The 20,178-nt window shown below is 31.7% G+C and overlaps 1 protein-coding gene across 5 annotated transcripts in view; it reads left to right on the top strand.

The window, feature by feature from the left end:
• The window catches only part of Mctp (multiple C2 domain and transmembrane region protein), a 955,910-nt gene that overhangs the window by 916,263 nt on the left and 19,469 nt on the right, over positions 1-20,178 (top strand). For all 5 annotated transcript variants that reach the window (XR_014129216.1, XM_081746500.1, XM_081746491.1 and 2 more), the window contains 7 exons: positions 1,029-1,225; positions 4,452-4,665; positions 6,623-6,768; positions 10,867-10,996; positions 13,591-13,680; positions 16,419-16,525; positions 18,523-18,730. Coding sequence is in view for 4 of the 5 variants with exons in the window: in XM_081746500.1 (XP_081602626.1) it covers positions 1,029-1,225; positions 4,452-4,665; positions 6,623-6,768; positions 10,867-10,996; positions 13,591-13,680; positions 16,419-16,525; positions 18,523-18,730 (1,092 nt within the window). In the remaining variant the exon portion in view is untranslated. The remainder of the gene's footprint in view (positions 1-1,028; positions 1,226-4,451; positions 4,666-6,622; positions 6,769-10,866; positions 10,997-13,590; positions 13,681-16,418; positions 16,526-18,522; positions 18,731-20,178) is intronic.

Genomic DNA, 20,178 nt, shown 5'->3' with positions numbered 1-20,178 from the left:
AGTTAGGGTTAGCCAAAATTTTATTAAACGAAACATCTGTCTTGTGTGTAAAAATCAATAGCAATTAGTCTTTTATCCATAAAAGAATGAGAAAAAATCAACAGACAGAAGTAATAAACTAATTTGTCTTAGGTTCTTCACGCCGTGGTGTCCAATTATTATTTCAATAATCCTAATTTATAACCCCATTTTCTATGAAAGATCACCTGTAGTACTTCGTACGTAACTCTTTTCACTCCATTCTGCACATGACCTAACTGTTTAACAAAAATTCAGATATCTACATTTAGTTTGAAAGTCTTATATTATATTTGAACTATTTGTGTATATGCAAATGAAGTTAACGTGAATGAATTCCTACGTGACTTGCTGCTTATCAGTATACGATATGTGAATTGTAATCCCACCTGTTATAACATATTGAAATGTTTTCAAGTAAAACTATTCCTTTGTCTTTCTTTACTTACGAGCAACGATAAGCAAGGGTCTTGTGTTAGTTAATTATTATTATTATTATTATTATTATTATTATTATTATTATTATTATTATTATTATTATTATTATTATTATTATTATTATTATTATTATTATTATTATTATTATTATTATTAATAGAATGTCTTCCTAAATTTTGATCATTTCATTTCGAACCAATTAAGTCTTCATGCCTAATTCTAATATAATTTCTATTTTTGTACTTTTAATGTACATTTTTATATTATAAATTTTTGTTTCTCGTTTTATAACTTCAACCTTTTCAAATGTATGGGTGAATGTTCATAATCGAGTAAGTATACATTGATGATAGAAAGGAAGTCAGAAAGAAAGACTTTCTTCATTTAATTACCGAAGTCCAGTATTTGCTTTGTGGTACTTCGGAAAACTTCTAAAACACTTAGTTTAAGGAATCGAAGTTAATGATCTACTGTCACAGTGTAGTTCTAATTCATCTGTTTCTTTATTCAAATAAAAATGTATCATAGTAAATTTTAATACATTTGAATGGCTTTTCGTTTATTTGTTTCAGTCGTTATTGAGAACGTTGCACAATTTGAGGGATGTTGGACACTTAACGGTGAAAGTGTACAGAGCACAAGGCCTTGCAGCAGCTGATTTGGGAGGCAAATCGGATCCATTCTGTGTGCTAGAATTAGTCAACGCTCGCCTTCAGACGCAGACAGAATACAAGACGTTGTCTCCCAGTTGGCAAAAAATATTTACTTTGTAAGTTACTTTTTTTTTTTTTAACACACACTTATATGAGAATAAGAAGTTTGTTTCCTGTAACATAACTAAGACAAAATTTATTCTGGTTAAAAAGCAGCTTAATCTAAATTATTTATTTTATTTCTTTAAAAAATAAAATTGAAATAACGCAGAAAAATAAAAAAAAATTATAAATTGTGCTAATAATCTGTAAACTAGACAGTTGTGTGAAACAAAGTAAACATTATTATATTATTAGGGTTATCAAAATCAATTTTCTGTCAACTTTGTGGTTTTAGCGTTTTTAACCATCTACGACTTTTGTTGTGATCATTCTTTTGTCATGTTTCTTCCATGTTTTGATATCAAATTTTCTCGTTTGGATACAGTCTCTTTCACAGAACTTTAACTTACATTAAATTGAAATGAAAACTAGGTTTTCGCTGCAATTACATTAAAAGTGAAACAAATAAATTGATGTAGTGTTCCGTTTTCAGCAAAAGATCACACTTCTGCAATATAAGTTGTATGCAACTCTGTTTTGCTGAAGAATAATGTCACACTGAAGGAGAGCATGATGTCGACGTATTATTTTGTGTTTCAATTATCACATGAATCTAGTTTCCATTAGAATTTATTTACAACGCAATTTAGGGTTTAGTTATAATTATATTACGATGTGTGATGCTGTGCTAAAGATGAGCACACCATGTCAATGAATTATTATTATCTATACACATTGCTGTTATACAATATATGTAGTGTTATATGTATAATATAGATGCAGTGTTTCAGAGGGTAGGCATTTCAAAATCAAAGGCTCCTGTTACGTGTGTGTTAGGTAATATATTAGTGGACTATATCATGGTTCTGTTTTTATTTTTTCTTTCAAGATTACTTTTCTGAAATTGTGATTGCTCTAAATATTGGAAGATGCGGATGAATATTGTTTCTGATAGTTAATCTGAGGATTTTAAGATTTTACCACTTAAAATGCTGTTTTTAATTATGGATGGATGAATTTGAGTTTAGCATCCCATTAAGCAGCAAGGCTACTTGAGACGTGGACCCACGGCTTAAGTGTGATCCGAATCACATGAGCGTCTACGGGGAACTATTTTAAATTATGAAGTAGTATGTAATAATGCTATTAAAGTAATGAACTACAGTATACTACAGTATTTTCTTCAATTAACTAAGGAAAAGTAAAAGTTGTAAAATTAGCCAATTAATTTTTTCTTTCTTATTTATTCAGGTATTATTTTGATATACAGGGTTATTATAAATTACTGTTGGTGTTTCTGTATCGTTCTGTGGGCAGGATATGAAATATATAACATGCATAAGACGATATATTATTAGAGAAGCTGTAAAAAAATTGTGTTATTTTTATTTTTATTTATGTATTTTTATTGCCACTGATGTTTAGTGTTTCGAATATATTTGCTTGGTGGTAGATTTTACAAGACAGCAACAAGTAACAGAAAGAAGGTATTTTGTTCGCAAAGTTCTATTACGGGAATTACATACCTCGATATACTCGTGGAATGGCTGCTTCCCTAATTGCTAATACAGGACGGAACTTTAATCATTTCCACCGGAAGAATAGAGCATTTTAGAACTAATGTTTAACGCAGCAATTTCTCGGTCGTATAATTGAGGATGGTCAATAATTGCTTTCCTTGCCTTCTCGTTCTGCAAACTTTTTTACTATGGCGTCAGGAATAAAGTTTGTTCGTCGTCTCTCCCTCAAGGAGACAAGAAATGAAGAAGTGCGTTACAGCATCCATTGACGACTTCAATGCTAACATGCGAAAAGTTAGCTATGCATTGGACTATTGATATCTGGTCACAACTAATAGCGTTCATACCATGCATTTATAAATATTTGTACAAAATTTTGGAAAAGTTTTCTATAAAATTAAAAGCACAATTTTATTAGCATATCACATGTACCACTTGTGCGAGTTCTTCAAATACTAAGTCATTCATAATAATACTGTATATTCTTATTCTTCTCCATAACATTTTGGAAGAGCATAAAAAATAAAATAAAATAGAACAAAAAAAAAAAAAACAAAGTTTTAATTTTATCTTTTACTTCTAAGGCTTAAGTAAAACGAATGCAAAATGAGATCAAGAATGCGCTTCAGTTCAATCTTATTATTAACATGAAGGAGGAATTATTAATTTCATCTGCCACGGCTGATAGGATAAGAAAATAGAAAAATAGATGCGTACACGACATGAAACTGAATCATGCTGTTGTTGTTGGCATCGAGAATTCTGAGTAATTCGTAGTGTTTTCATTAAAAATTCAAAGTTTAACATGTGGAATAATCTGTTTTAATAGATTTGTTTTAGTCTCAAATTTATTACTTGGCGCTGCACGGTGCTAGATTGTCAAAAACATGACCAGAACTCCCTATATCGAAGTTTTAATTTGAAGACTTTTAAGGCCCTGAATACTTAGACTGGTATCCATTTTTTTGTGTTCGTAGCTATTTTAATTTTTCACAGATAGTCAACGACTGAAAGTAAGTAAATTTCAACTATGTAAATAAAAGTTAATTGTTATTAAATTATTGGAGTATTTGGAATATCGTTTGCAATATATTAAAAAAAAATCAGCTTAAATCACAAGAATTAAAATGTGCAGAAGTCAAAAGACCCACGAGATTCCACTCCCAAACATTTTTTCCTGACTTTTAAATTATTCTTCATTAATGTAAAACAAAAAGTAGCTGCTTATGCTCCATTTTGATTTATCCAAATTGTTCTACTGTTATGCATAATTTCGTTCTTAAGTACGTTGTACTTTCTTGTTGTCGCAAAGTGAAATAAAATAACTCAAGTTGTTTACCACGCGTTCATAAATATAATGCAATAACAATCGATATATGTATTTATCTATCGTACCCGGAAACTCCACAATACCAACTTTCCATGAATCGATTTTTTTTTTACCACCAGTTTGGATTCGCCATTTTATTTTTTTCAAAATGATATGAAATTCAAAATTAGAGACCGCGGGTATATATATCAAATATATATAATATCAAATTTGAAATCAGCTATTTCAGAATATTTCATGTACTGAGTTTTATGAAGATTAAGTCACGTTTTTGACTTCTGACCAAGTTTGACAATTAAAACTACTGTGCATTGATGTATAATGAAATGAGTTACAATTTCTTATTTATTATTTATTATTATTACACATGAATATGTTTTTTCTTTCCAGTAACGTAAAGGATATTAATTCGATTTTAGAAGTAACAGTGTATGACGAAGATAGGGACCATAAAGTAGAATTTTTAGGAAAAGTTGCCATTCCTCTCTTAAAAATACGAAATGGTGAGAAGAAGTGGTACGCTTTAAAAGATAAGAAGCTGATGGGCCGTGCCAAAGGAAATTGTCCACAAATTCTGTTGGAAATGACAGTGTTGTGGAATCCAGTAAGTCGCTATTGTTTTTAATGTTTGTGTAAAATTTGTTAACATATTTCAGAAGTGAACATTGAACCACAATTATTTACTGATACCTCTATCTATCTATCTATCTATCTATCTATCTATATATATATATATATATATATATATATCGTTATTCTTCCACTCTCTCTTCTTCTTCTTTAGCCTCACCGGTATAAGCGTGAGACGTAAAACTCAAAGATTTCATTTTTTTCTTCCACTCTCTTTAGAGTACATTAGTTGCAATTTAAATGGTGTAGTGTACGAAAATAAATCTTTGTTTATTATATGGAAATTAGTAAAACATATTATATGTAATGAGTTCATAAGGAGATTTCATAGTAGTGTATCATAAAAGAAGAAAAAATAAAAATGTACACATAAATATAAACGTAATTTACAGCATGAGTAGTATTTATCTATTGTGTTCGAACATGATGATCTAGCAAGAAAATATCAAGTAAATAAAAGTGATAACAAGATATAATATTAGGTGAACGTTTCAGAAAGTCTCAATATTATGAAACTTGAAGGAGCAAGTGTATGCATGAGTAAATAAACCAAATTTTAGGCCTATATTAGGTTTTCCTAAAATTGATTTAAAAAGGCAGCAGATGTACGAGAAGCTTCCAATAAGTTATTTACCTAGACAGGAAGTGAGGGGCGGAGCATAATGACACCTAACACGCACGCCAAGGCCACTGTGGGGAACCCCGCTGTGCATTTTGAGGTCAGTCCAAGCAACAGAATGGCCATGAGCGGAGTGTGTATGGTACACCGTGTATCAAATGTTTGTGTGACGCTGCGAACAAATGGATTTGCAGAAGTTGGAACACCGATCGGTCTTCAAGTTTCTCACTACAATCATCCTTCCTACAATCCGAACATGGCCCTTAGTGACTACTTCCTAGAAACACTTGTGGAGACAACGTTTTTCTTCGGACAATGAGGTCCAACAAGCTGTTTCCCAGTGGTTTGCAGGCCATGACAAAGACTACTTTTTCTCTGGGATTTCTTCCTGCCCACATAGTAGCGATGGTACATAGACCTCCATGGGGACTACATCGAAGAACCGGGTGAGCCTATCTGCATTCCTTCGTGTCTAGGTAGATAACGTATTGGACGCCCCTTGTATTATTTATTCGTACGTAAAATTGATGGAGTTATACATGGGTCATGCAGAAAGTAAGTTCCGTTGCTCAATTAGGAAAAAGCAAGTAACGGAATGAAACACACTAAAGTGCACTGAAGTACAGGTCTTGAACCATGTTTACTATGTTTCAACATAATTTGCCATTCTTGTTGAGACGCATGACAACGGGACTTGCATTTTGTATCCCGTGTCGAAGAACATTCTGCTTGTGATAATTTAATGGTAACAGTTTGTTTGACCGCATCATCATCCCCAAAACTCTGGCGAGCAAGAAGAGGTGAAAATCAGACGGGATGAGGTCTTGGGTATTCGGTTGATGGGAAAATATTTCTCAGGCAAAGTCCGCAAGCGTTCATCATCATCATTGACTATTTTGTGCTTCGTTAAACTGTCGCACCATTAAGACACTCGTGATCTGTTCATCATATACTTCACCAGTTCGCTGGTGAATTTCAACCTCGGGTACAATCTGTACATTCAAAAATCATATGGCAGAGCGTGTTTCATGCGCGACAAATGTTTCGATTTCCGTGAACAATATCGCAACTCATGACGAAATGTCTGCATTTCTGTCTACTCTTTGGCTTGCAGTGACGTCTTTGGCTTGCAGATGGATCCAACTACTCAATGCGCATGCTCACTTTTAAGATGGCAGCAGAATTGCGACATTAATTGCAAACAGAACTTACTTTCTGGATGTACTTTGTACAATTCTAAAATATTGCACGATAACTTATCCTAGTTAACTTTTGATTCAAAAATAAATATAATGCAATTGTTATATTTCAGATTAGAGCGAGTGTTAGAACGTTAAATCCGAAAGAAGAGAAGTATATGCAGACAGAAGTGAAGTTTAAGCGTCAGGTCTTCCTTAGAAATGTGATGAGGTTGAAGGCTATCATCATGAGTTTCATTGACACAGGAAAATTTATCCAGTAAGTTATTTAACATTTCGTACATGTATCGATTATTTAAATGGTATTGGAAGTAGATAAATAAAAAGTAAACAATTATCTTGTTCTATATCTGCAAGTTTTAGTATTTGTGCTACTCATTATAGAAAAATACATTTTATATGTTACTTTTTCTATTCATATCTAATCTAATCTTATATTGAGAATTATTTCAATTTAGCTTAGAAACATTTGATTATTGATACAGATTAATTACTTAATTTTATTCAGTTACTTTGAACTTGACCACAACACTTGTTTTAAATTAATATTAAAACATTCTTCTTGAAATGATATACAATATGATTTAACTGAATGTTAAACTGCAAAAATTGTTTTCGTAATTGAAACAATTGCCAGTCTAATGACAATTTTTGTTATTTTTTTCATGTCGGTAACAAGTGTACCAGTTTAATACATATATTTGTGTTACTAAGACTGTGTCTGAAACTTTTAAATACAATAATGAATGAACAACTTAAATAAGATGCAGTAAAAATATTCATCTAATCTTGATATAATAATCACTGTAGCTTACTGTTTTACAACTCTTCTTGTCATATGTAAATGCTAAAACTTTAAATTTTCATGGGTTAGCAACCCTTATCTTGAGAAAAGCAAAAGGTTTTAGAGAGAGCTAAAGCACACATATTAATTTTCCTTTTTATCTTTATCTCTGTCACTATTAAGGATGTTAATTTTCCTTTTGTCTTTATCTCAGCCACTCTGAGAAAGAAAGTCACTAACTCACGAAAATTTAAAGTTATACCATATAAATGTGACGAGTGGAGCTGTGAAACGGCAAAACATAACACCTTAATCGCTCACCCGATGTTCCAAATTCGTTATGAAGTTCAATGATCTTAAAAAATTATAATGTAATAACAATAAATACACTATATTGAATTTAATAGCAACATTTGCTCGTTGTATCACTTATGTATGTATATAGTAGTAGTTTTTGTTACAACCCTTTTAATGATAATAAATTTCAGTGTTACAAACACCTATCAGCCAATAAAATAATACAGTAATAATAATAATAGTTTAGCATGTAATGAAGTATAAGATGATTGCCAACGAAGGATAAGATGTTTTTTTTTTTTTTTTTTTTTTTTTTAAAAGTCAAGCGGCTCTTTAAAAATAAACATAAAAATCAAACAGTGAACAATCGCATATATTCCAGAGCGATATAATTTGAGTTTTATTTTAAAGAATTAGTCAATTTTAAAATTTCACTAGGCAGAAATATACAACTTGGTTGTCATATTTTAACACACATTGTAAATTGGCTTAAATATAACTCACTCACTCTATCGCCTGTGGAACTCGGAGGCTCAATGCCGCACTCACAAAAGCTCTTCATTGACTTCTGTCCTTATCCAACTGGATCCAGTTTCTATTTTGTACTCCTATTTCTGCGAGATCTGCCTTAATATTGTTCTCTCATCTGCGCCAAAGTCTCCCTAATATTCGTTTTCCGATTGGACTTCCAGCTAAAACTTTGAAAGCGTTTCTACTTTCTTCAATTCTGGCTACGTGACCTGCCCACGTGAACCTCCTGAACTTAATGACCCAAACAATGTTAGATAAACCGTTTAATTATGCAATTCCTTGTTATAAAGTTTCCGCCATTCCCCATTCTTCTCCGTGTTGAATCCGAATATTTGCCTTAGAATTTTATTTTCAAATACTTTCAGTCTCGGTTTTCCTTTTAAAGTAAACGACTATGTTTCGCAACCGTATAGTACAATAGGGATAATTCGCTTTATATATTTTAAGAGTTAAATACTTCGACAGGATTCACGAAGACGAAGATTTTGGACTGAATAATAACTCGAATTCCATGCTTTTAGTCCACATTTAATTTTTTCGTGGATATGGTTTTGGACTGTCAATGTTAATCCTAGATATTTGAAAGTATCCACTTTGTCGAAAGTATTACTTAACATTTTAACGTACCCATAATTTACAGTATTGTGATGACGGCGAACTTCCATGTATTTAGTTTCCTCTGCATTTCTTTATATTGTCCTCATATAATCTTCTATCAGATTTAAACCATCAGCCTAACCTGATGAGTGCCATTCAGCTCTAGGCCCTGGTTGCTATCTTTGATTTTCTTTATAGTGTATTCTAGAACAAAATTGAATAATAATGGAGACAATGCATCACCTTGTTTCGTGCCATTCTTGACATGAAAGCTCGTGGACAAATATTTTCCTACTCGATTTTTACTTTGGGATTCATTTAAACGCATCTTAATTAATCCAACTAGCTGTTTTCGGTATTCCAAATTTGGTGAGAATGTTATACAATGTTTCCCTTCTAACACAATGATAGGACTTTTTTAAATTAATAAATAATTGGTATAATTCCGGTTCCATTTCTTTCCGAGTATTTGACGAATAGTAAGTATCTGATCAATATTGATCAGTTTCGCCTAAATCTACACTGGTAATCAAAAATTTCATGTGTATATATGGGATCAATCTTGCCAACAGTATATTTGAGAGGATTTTATAAAATGTCGACAAAAGAGAAATGCTTCGATAAACATCACAGTTTTGTAACCTTTCTTGTAAATTGGGACAGTGATTTATTCCTTCCACTCCTGTGGCAATTTCTCCTTGTTCCAGATGAGGAGAATGAGTTTGTGTATCTTGTGCCACAGCTTTCCCGCTCCAGCTAATATTAACTCAGCAGGAATTTCGTCTATATCCTGAGATTTGTATTTCTTTAATTTGTTTATAGCAGTTTCTTATTATGTTCGATTAGGCTCTTTAATACACAATCTACTGTGTGCATTTCACTTTCTCCACGTACATAATTTTTTGGATACATGTTGAGCAACTGCCACAGAAATCCATCTATTTCAATTCATTTATTCAAAATATTATTTGTTTTCGTGAGAACTTAAATTCGTTGATATCTTTATAGATATCCCGAATATTTTTGTTTTTACTATTATGTTCAAGTTCAACAATTTTAACTTTCAAAAAATCACGTTTCGTTGTTCAAAAAGTTTTTTGAAGTCCCTGTCTGATATCAACGACATTTTGAACAGTTCTATCATTTGGATTTTGTAGCCAACGCAGTTTTGCCTGGTTTCTCTTTTCTGCTTGTTTAGTGCATTCCTGGTCGAATCGTGATTTGTTCCTATGCTCTATTATTTCCGCGTGTCCTATTTTTTTCTTTTGCTAAAATTTTAAGTTATCCCTAATTTTAACCTAAGTCCTCAACACTAGTGCATTCCGAACTTTCTAAAACCAAGAATCTATTTGACATTTTAGTTTGGTATTCCTTTCTCACCTGATCCTCCTGTAACTTTGTTAAATTAAAGCTTCCATTTTCAGATGCTGAAGTTTTTCTCTTTTTTTTTCAACGATAATCTCTTTCGAGGTAGTGGTCAATGTCACAGTAAGCTCCTCTAAACAATCAAATATCAATTATGCCAGAATATCTTCTTCTATATACTAAAATGCGATTAATTTGATTAGTGTTTTTCCATCTGGTTAGGTTGAAGTATATTTATGAATGTCACGCTATGAGAATTTTGTACTCTTCATGATAAGGTTTTCCAATGTTGCCAAGTTCAGAAGTTTAACCCCGTTGTGATTCCTTTCTTTACACAAACTTTCGTTCTTTATAATTGGTTTGAAAATATCCTCTTGTCCTACCTTTGCATTGAAATTCTCTAATAGAATTTTCATATGGTATCGTGGGAGTTGGTCACACGTTCTACTTCTTCGTAAAAACTGACCTTATCGTCTGTTGGGTCATCTACATTTAGAACAATAAATCGCACCGCCGACCCTTAAGAGTAATAAAAGAAAGTCTATCATTAAAAAATTAAACATGTTTATTTGCTGATATTATTTATTTGTGAACGAAAAACCTTGTTGTTAATTGGTAAATATTAAAAATACCAGTACTGATTTGCCAAATCAAAATTTGCCAGATAATTTCTTGTCATAAAGTTAAAACAATTTGTTAATATATATGTCGAACGATGTTATTTATTATTATTTGTGTATTTATTATTTATTAACATGCTTTCTCCATTGTTTTTACTTACAGGAGTTGCTTTGAATGGGAATCAACATCTCGCAGCATCGTTGCCTTCGTTGTCTTCCTTGTCTTATGTTATTACTTTGAGCCATACATGCTGCCAATAGCGATGTTGTTAATTTTCTTGAAAAATTACATCGTAAGTAACTGTTCTTTTGCTTTCTGTTATAGAGAATAAATTAAATATTAGGGTAATTAATTTTCTAACTAAACCCAATTAAGATATTTGCTTTGCTTTGTAAATGCTGCAATTAAGAGTTCTGAAGTTTTCACTTAGGTTTTTTAAAGATTTAAATCAAAAAGACTTAGAATTTTTTTCATTTTTGTCTAGTAATTGCTCAATTCGCTTGTGAGATTGGCAAATGGTGTAATAAAGGAATAAATGGGTGTAATTTATGTTACGAATTAACTTATTTGTAAAAATAATTAATATAAACAGTATTAGTGATATATAATATACACAGCACTATGCTTTATGTGTGTAAGAGAAGAGGAGAGCGTGCGTAGGTGGGTGGATATTGTGCCCGAATTAGGGGTTTCTTAGAGGCCTTTCTCAGAGGCAAATTTATTTAAAAAGTAATCTCTGTTGTGATTTTATTTATTTAATAATGTATAATGTAAAAGGCTTGTTATGGATTTAAGAGTTTCATGGGTAATTTAGTACGTAACACGATATTAAATGTTGATAAGGACAGTAAAGGCTAATCAATAGGATTAACAAGTAGCTTTACCTTCTACCACTTCATAAGTGTTGGTTCTTATGGAATACTAATTTATTAGTTGAGGAGTTTAATACAAATGTATAGCGAGGCTGTTTGTCCCGTCACAATGACACACAAAATATTGTTTATTGTTACACACTAAATAGTCGCCTTCATTGAGATATATAAGCATAGAGGCCTGGATGAAGTAGATGTTTCTCTATTGTTTGAAGTATGTATGAACTGTAGCAAGAAAGCTACGATGCGTGATGCGATTGCAATTACATTAAATTACATAACACTATTTGCATTGTGATTAAATATAGGATATGAATTTTTGTTTGATTTTTTAACTACCTTGCTTCCCGCTCTGCTGTTGAGTCTGAGAATCTTGTCTCTTCATTTTTTGTAAATAACAAATCATACTTTATTGGTTTCTATGAATAATCATGGCTACTGTCAGTTCTCGAAAAAATTTTCTTCTGACGTAGGTGCCAGTTCAGCAAACCAGACGTCATAATAATACAAATCCAGTTTGATATATAGGCTTACACACTTAGGCTTTAAGTTATAGTTCTATACTGGTATAAATTAATTAACTATATTACTGGAAGCAAATGTGTTTGAGATTCAAGGTAAACTGGAAACTTTGAACTTCATAATGAACTTATTATAATTTGTTTCTATTCCATCCACACACACACAAATGAGAACTACTGGGAGGTAAAAATTAAGGATACTAATATCAATAAACTTGGCATCAGACTCGTATATCCAATCGCCATGACGACCTGGCGCCTGGGATTTTTCAATCCCTGCTACTGTATATGAAACAGATGAATTTCATTTCACTTTGTGCAAGTATGATTGACTTCCAAACTATAACGATTTAATATTGTGACTGAAACTGATATATTCATTACTTAGTTTCATTCGAAGTTGAAAAACATATTTTTGGGACGCTCAATCTACATCAAAAGCCAGTTCCTTTTATTTTATCCTTTATTCCCTTTATTTCCTTTATCCCCTACAATTTTTTTCTGTAGAGATCCGAATAAAACCGGATGAAACCTACTCTTGGAACGCTGAATCCATAAATCAATTAATTAAAAGTAACTAACTATTTCTCATTTTTGCTCTAACTGGATCAATATTGAATCCGGAAGCTGTAGTATAAATCTACAGCTTCCGGTTTCAGTAGAATGATAAGGGCGGAGATTAAGTCTCTTCTTAAGAGGTTGAATTCATATCAGAAACTGGATATCTCTTGCCACTTTTTTCCCTGACATCTATCGACAAACAGAAAGACGAACGGACACAGTTATTGTATAAAAGTTCCGATGCTTATGCATAGTATGCTTTGGAAGTGGAATAATTATTTTATTTTTTAACAGCGGAAATGTTATACATCAATATTTGTTATCTGCTGTAATTAGTACTCTTGTATTTGGTTTACTCAGATGTTACAAAATTATTCATGAAGACACAGACAGTGTGTTGAATTTCTCCTAACAAATATTTACAAATGCAATGGAATTTATGTAATGAAATTCTTAGTAAATTGAGTGATTTCATTTTTGTACCTGAAAAGAGTTACTTGAATTTCGCTTCCAGTAAGTTTATATATAGTCTATGCCCTTTCAGATGGTCTAGTGGTTACTGCGTGTTCCTTTGGTGCACATGGTCCCGGACTCAATTCCCAGTGGGCCAAGACAAAAAGAATTGACAATGATTTACATTCAGCAATCATCCGTCTCTTTAGAGGGTGTAACTGTGGGACGAACGAAAAATTTCATTTCATTGTAAGTCGGAAAGAAGTTAATGATAAGGAAAATCGGTGAAAACTTTACTTCAACGTATTCTTCTATGAAAATGTGTATTACCTCTACAAAAGACTGTCCTAGCAAACAAAACTTAAAGAAAAGGGGAAAAATGTGCAACTTTACTGTAATACTAACCTTTCTCGTAATCTTCCTTCGTTGTATGTTGTTGACTTAATAGAATTTACTAATAGATAATAATGTAATTACAGGTTCAGTCACTAACTGGAAGTTGGATGGCTCATGAGGAAGAGGATGAACCTCTTGGCGATGATGATGATGATGAGGAAGACAAAGATAAGGTCTGTATATTTGTATTATGAAAGAAATGTCTCGAATAACTTCTTTTTATCTTAACATGGATTCTAGTTTAGTTCCTCTAATGTGTGTACTGTAGACAATTCAGTATTATGTTAATATATCCACATTCCGTAACAGACTATTAATCACGATTATTTAAATCATTATTATCATTTCATTATTATTTCAAATAGGATTGTGTCACTGTTAGGAGTATTGCGTCGCTGTTAAAACTGTGTGTTTTATTGATAGGATGCATGTCACTCTGTTAGGGCAAATCAAACTAAAATAGATACAATCCGTTACTTAACAGTGCATACATATTTCGTATACATTACATAAATATATTATCTATTCCAGGAGAATAAAAACGACCAACTGCATCCGATTGGCAATTAACGGCATATTTTTAATGCTATAAAAATTACTTCAATTTTCTCGAAAACTACGCATGAGAATTGATCCTCAAGCATGTCAATTTGTTCAGCTTGATATAATCTGTCGATTAATATGTTTTTCTTTTTGGACAATATTATACTTAGCTAGTTAAACAAAGATTAAGATTTTAAGAGTTAATGATAATTTTGAGCTATGTTTCATACCCATCCTGAATACTAAGAGTGTCCGACGCGTCGACTAGCAAGTCGTGAGAGGTAATACTCCTATTATAGCGTCTTATTGTGCATATTTTCTGTTTAATCCTGTGTACTTGAATTGTTAAATTTTCCATTTTCTTAGCGACACATTAGATTGTCTTGTACTGTATATCATTTCACCACGTCAATTGTCAGGAGAAACCACAAAGAATAACTAAAGTGAATAATAACCATAGAGAACTAAAAGGTCAATTGCGTTGTGTGAGAGTATCGGACATTACATTCAAGATAACTTAAAAACAGTAAAATTATATACTTATCTTTATTTATTCTAGGTATGAACTGAACAAAAATGATCTAGCTGCGTTTTAAAAAACAATCTTACTTGTGTTCTCAATCAAACGGGAAGCACAGTGGCTCAGTGGTAGAGCGCTCACCTCTGGTGCGAGGGGTTTCTGGTTCGATTCCAGGCTATGGGACTGGACAATATTGTGTCCCTGAGTTTTCTCGCAGTTATTCCGCTTCCTCCCATATTGTCATACGACCAATTATTTCAGTCATTCACTTTCCTTAATCACCCATCTCCTTTAGCCTAAAAGAAGTATACGCGGCGCGTTAAATTAAAGATTTCATTTTTTCCTGAACCAAATGTTGGTAGTAAACATGCAAGGATTAAATTTTGTGCTAATTGTTTTATCATCTCCGGATACTTTACTCTTTTTCCTATGCCCAATTTTTTCTTCCAGCGGTATGTTAGTCCACTCATGATGGCGAACCAAATATCCAATCTTTTCATTTCTTCTTTTCTGTATCGTAATCAGAATGCATAGCCTTTCAGTTACTTCTCCAACGCGACATCTAGTAAGTTTCATTTTTTTTTCCTTTCAGATCTTGAAGTGTCAATATTTCTGCTCTTATATAAAGCTCACAGAGAGACACTTAATTGTATTCTCCTATACTATCAGTATGTTGTTCGGTGCCAAGCATCTTTCCCTTTTCTTTCTTTAGAGTGCCTGCTTTACCTGTTCTATCCTAAATCCCAAATCACTTTCACTTTTTTCATCTTATTTTTTCTTTTTTATTTCTACTGTCTCTACTTCTTCAATTTTCTTTCCGAGGAGAAAAATTGTTGTTTCCTTCTGTTTTTCATGCACTTAAGATTTTTTTCTTTGTTTTACATCTTTTCTTATATCAAAGTATCATCATCTGCATATCTTATTTTCCTGAATATTTTCTTACTTATCGTGAAACCTTTTTTGTTTTGAATGAATCCTTTAATTGCCTCGCATTTGTGGTAACATCTCAATAATAATTCGTACTAATAGGGATCGACTAAAGAATTTGCCTAACAATTTGCTTGAATCCGGATCAATCGGATTGGGCTTTTAAGTGCGAGAAAACTATTTGGCTCGATTTTGACGCTGTGAGATTTATTTAGAGGCGATTCTGTGAGGATTTGTGTAAGTCCAATGAAATCGTACTTACATCAAGTAATTTGAAGCCAGAAGTTCGTATATACTTTTTAAAAAAATATCTTCCATAAGCGTTGTCCTTCCGTGCGAAGAACAGATATTCCTGATAGTTGTTCTTATAAATAGTTTATACCATTGACCGTAATGAGTGTTGATGGATAATAAAAGTGTACATCCTCACATGAGTTAAAAGTTGAACACATTCTCCTAGAAAGGTTACATAGATAAAGCATTTGTTCTTGCAATTGTCAAATGAAATATAATATTTCCAGAATTAATTATCTTAGCTGGAACATGGAATTTTGTTTAGAAAATAAGTTCTCGAGTCAGAATTATTTTCAACTATTGCTTGAGGGGAAACTAATAGATTCGTCTCTCGTCGGAGTTGGAATTTCATGTTCGTTGTAAGGCTAATGCACTTGAGTACAGTTCTTCCTCTTCTTTGTATATTAGGTGCCGATATTTGTTCAGTTTATTGGGGATACATTTTCACTTTTTTTAAAAAAAAAAAACATTTTTATAATGCTATAGAACCATGTTATTGTCTTATATCTTTTAATAAATTCAAAAATCGAGCGACTTACGTGGAATAAATCAAAAAAACAATTTAAATAATTTAATTTATTCTATTCTTTATTTACTTATTGTGTTTTATTTAATTTTTACTTATAGGAGGAAAAGAAGAGTTTAAAAGAGAGACTACAAGCCATTCAGGAAGTTACACAAACTGTGCAGAACTCTATAGGGTACATTGCATCTATTGGCGAAAGTATCAAAAAGTAAGTAATTTATTTTTGAAATAGTCAAATAAGCGAAATAATTGCTCTGTTATGTGCTGTAGTTTGAATATTATGATCAAATAGACTGTTTTATCTCTATATTTTCTGCCAAAATGTCGATAAAAGTAATAGTTAAACCGGTTTTCTGCCATTATATTGCTATATAACTGCCATTATATTGCGAGATATAACTTTCTTCGTTTTCCTTATTGAAAACTGGATGTGCATTATATATTCGTAACTACGGTGTGTGGAACAAAACTGTTTTCGTGATCGAAGGCATGAAAATTTCAGATACATTGTACATTAGCAACTCGTGTTATTTCGATCTTATATATGGAAATAATGTTGAAAACCTAATATCTATATTTATAGAGTATTGTTAAATGGTTTTCCGTACGTTCTATAATACATCTTGCTGATACACCTTTGCCAATGTTGTTATCCCTTGTTTACAAAAATGATGACATTTACCCCACTACTGAAGCCTCATGATGGTCTCTTTGACTCCTGAAAGCCTCTTTAGAAGTTCTTCCACTTTTTTCTTTCTTTTCGTTTCCTTCGTATCATTTTACCGTTCTCCTGTATCGAGAACAATTTAACGTCTGAGAGCAGATTTGCCTGTCACATTTCGCAGCGTACCTGACCAACAGTCTTTATATATATATATATATATATATATATATATATATTTTTCTTAGGAACATCAAAGCCTGAATTAGAAACTGTCCTGTTGTACGGTGATAGACATACATTCTATGAATAAGACATGATATTGTTTTTTTAATGTGTGTGGCCATGATTTTTGGTTTCGCACAGGATTTTGAGAAATTTTGACCTTGCCTCATTTATGGCTTTTGGAATTCACACCTTCTGCAAAACATTGGCCTATTGTTGATTCTGTTAATCTCATTTACAGTCCAGTAGAAAAAAAAAAAAAAATTGGTAAGTCCAAGCTTTTCCAGTAGCCTAATTATCGTTGGTCCATTAAGTCTACCCTAGTACAAGCCGATAATTATTGTTCTATTTTCTTTAGGTCGTCCTCAGTCTATTTTATTTAGTGATGCTATTGAATCTTTTTCTCCTGCAAAGTAAGCTTGAATACTTGTTCTCATGAACAGAATAACATGCATTGCAACGTCTAAAATTATTTAGAGTAACCATACAGATGACATTTGGGACATAATTTACGGCAACACTAGTTATAATATAAGTGTATGTTCTCAAATTAATAGTAATATTATTGTGTAATACATACTTTCTTATTATAAGTAGGTGGTTAGAGTTTAGAGTAAGGATACGATGCTCGTACTACAACCATGCGTAAATTACTTAATATGTTCCACACGATACAGTTTTTAGATGTAAATAAAACGAACGTTGCTTGAATTAGTTTCTGTATCATATTTAAAAGTAGAAATTAGAAGTTATCTATTGTAGATATTTGATATATGCCTCCAGTTGGTACGTATTAACTCACAAAAGCTAGGTTGTTTTATCTTTTTTAGAATAATGTTTTGTAATTCTTAATTTTGGTTGATTTTTTTTTTTTAATCCAGTAAATAAAGTATAGTTGATGAAGAGATTAACTTCATTTATGACTTGAAGTGATCGCATAGTACAGTTCACTATTTTTTGGCTCAAGAAAGAAAAATATCCTCTTTTTATTCAGTTTGTCAACTTTATTTATTTTGAAAACTAAATTCGATCAATTAATCAGCTTATTTGTAATTCATTTGACTTTTCTTGAAAATGCGTAATAAACTTAATTTTAGTCTTTAAGTAAGTTATGAACTGATTATTTTAATAATGGGTTTGGTTTACTAAGAAAACAGTGAGTGATATATCCCTACGAAACAGTTTTGTGTATTTTTCGAATGAATTTCTTAAGAGCTATAATAATATTGTGCTACACTTTTTGTTTTAATACATATACAAATTCATTTTCATTATGTGAAATGTTTTCTCTTTATAATTCGTATTTTTCAACTTTCTAGTACGTTTAATTTCACGGTTCCATATCTGTCCTATTTGGCCATCATCATGATCTCCGTGGTGGCTGTGGTGCTGTATTTCGTGCCTGTTCGTTACCTCATCATGGCCTGGGGCATCAATAAATTTGCAAGGAAACTAATTCGTCCACACACAATTCCAAACAATGAGGTTTTGGATTTCCTTTCAAGGGTACCAGATGACGAAGAATTGGTAAGTTTGTTGTTAAAATTCCATGTTCTTTTATATATATCAGTATAATTTTATCAAATTTCTGTTGCAGTAATCTTGTTTCTTAAATTTTCTAATAGGTTTAATCTTTTTTTGTCTTTCCAAGATTAACGAGAAACTGGTGATCTGATACCTTTGGATTGAAAAATACATCTTTAGTGCAGAGTACTTCAGTTGGTAAATATTGAGTAGTTGATACCCAGAGCACTTTGGAACTGATTCAGAATCGATGAAATTCAACGAATTCTTGATCTCGTTAAGGATTAGTAGGACGAGTAGGGATATCGAAGATCGCGTATAATCTATAATGCATTGAGAACACTTTTATCTTACTTAAAAGAAATATTGCATAGTTTTTTATTTATGTAATAAAAATAATCACCCTCAAACACTCCAAGTAAAAAAAAAAAAAAACGAACCAATAAATAACAAAGCAGGGATATGCCTTGATTTTTTTTTTTTTTTGTCAGTTACAACTCAACATTACAAACAAAAAAAAAAAATATTGTCATCAAATTTTGTTAATTGAGATCAATATGGTTTCTCTACAAAGGTGGTTATCGAGAATTGGGTATACAGTCTCTCGAAAATTGTTGGTGTATGGATCATTAAATGAGTAGTAAAACTATCCTTACGCATCAATAGTAGACACAAGTAAACACCTGTGTAAATTACATGAAGTATCTTTATATTTGATTCGTATTTGTTAGTTTTAAAACCAATACTTCCCAATTAGGTATGTTTCAGGAGTTTTAAAAGAATAAATGAAGCACTATAATATTAATAATCTGAAATTATCATTGTATGATTTTTATTGATTTTTCCTTTTAACATTTATCATGATCATAATAAACATTTTATTTATTTCTTTATTTGGTTATTAAGGATGGTGTGAATGATGAAATACTTACAGTAAACTCGGACTTTGCTGTAAAATCTACTTAAGTAATTCAAGATATTAAAATTAACTCACTTTTTTCACATAAAATATTATTTCTTTCAAACTATTTGTTTTACATGTCATTAATTTTTACATTTTACTGGAATGATAATGATCACTTTTAAATTAATTACGCGGTATAAATGCTTTTCATATGTTTCATGCAATTCTTAAACTTTTGCTGCTTGTGAAATAATAATACGAAACTAGCTGAACCTGCGCTATGTACACAGCGCACAGTTCTAATATGAGCATGAATCTCCTTCCCATTTATCACTATATCTGTGCAAATACCTTTACGAACACAAGTAAATTACAGGAAAACTCTCAAAGGGAGTGAATTGCTATAGACTAACATATAAATGTAGTATTTTAATATATAGAATGTTGGGGGTGGGGGAACTTGGATAAGTAATAGATGATACCAAATGCAAATATTTTTTTCTTATAATTCCATATCCGAGTATGCCTCATTGTGAGTCCACAAGCC

Source organism: Thermobia domestica, chromosome 2 (genome assembly GCF_964235325.1).
Source record: "Thermobia domestica chromosome 2, izTheDome1.hap1.1, whole genome shotgun sequence".
Taxonomy (NCBI): domain Eukaryota; kingdom Metazoa; phylum Arthropoda; class Insecta; order Zygentoma; family Lepismatidae; genus Thermobia; species Thermobia domestica.
The sequence above is the reverse complement of the archived record's forward strand: the minus strand, read 5'-3'. Positions and strand labels throughout refer to the sequence as shown.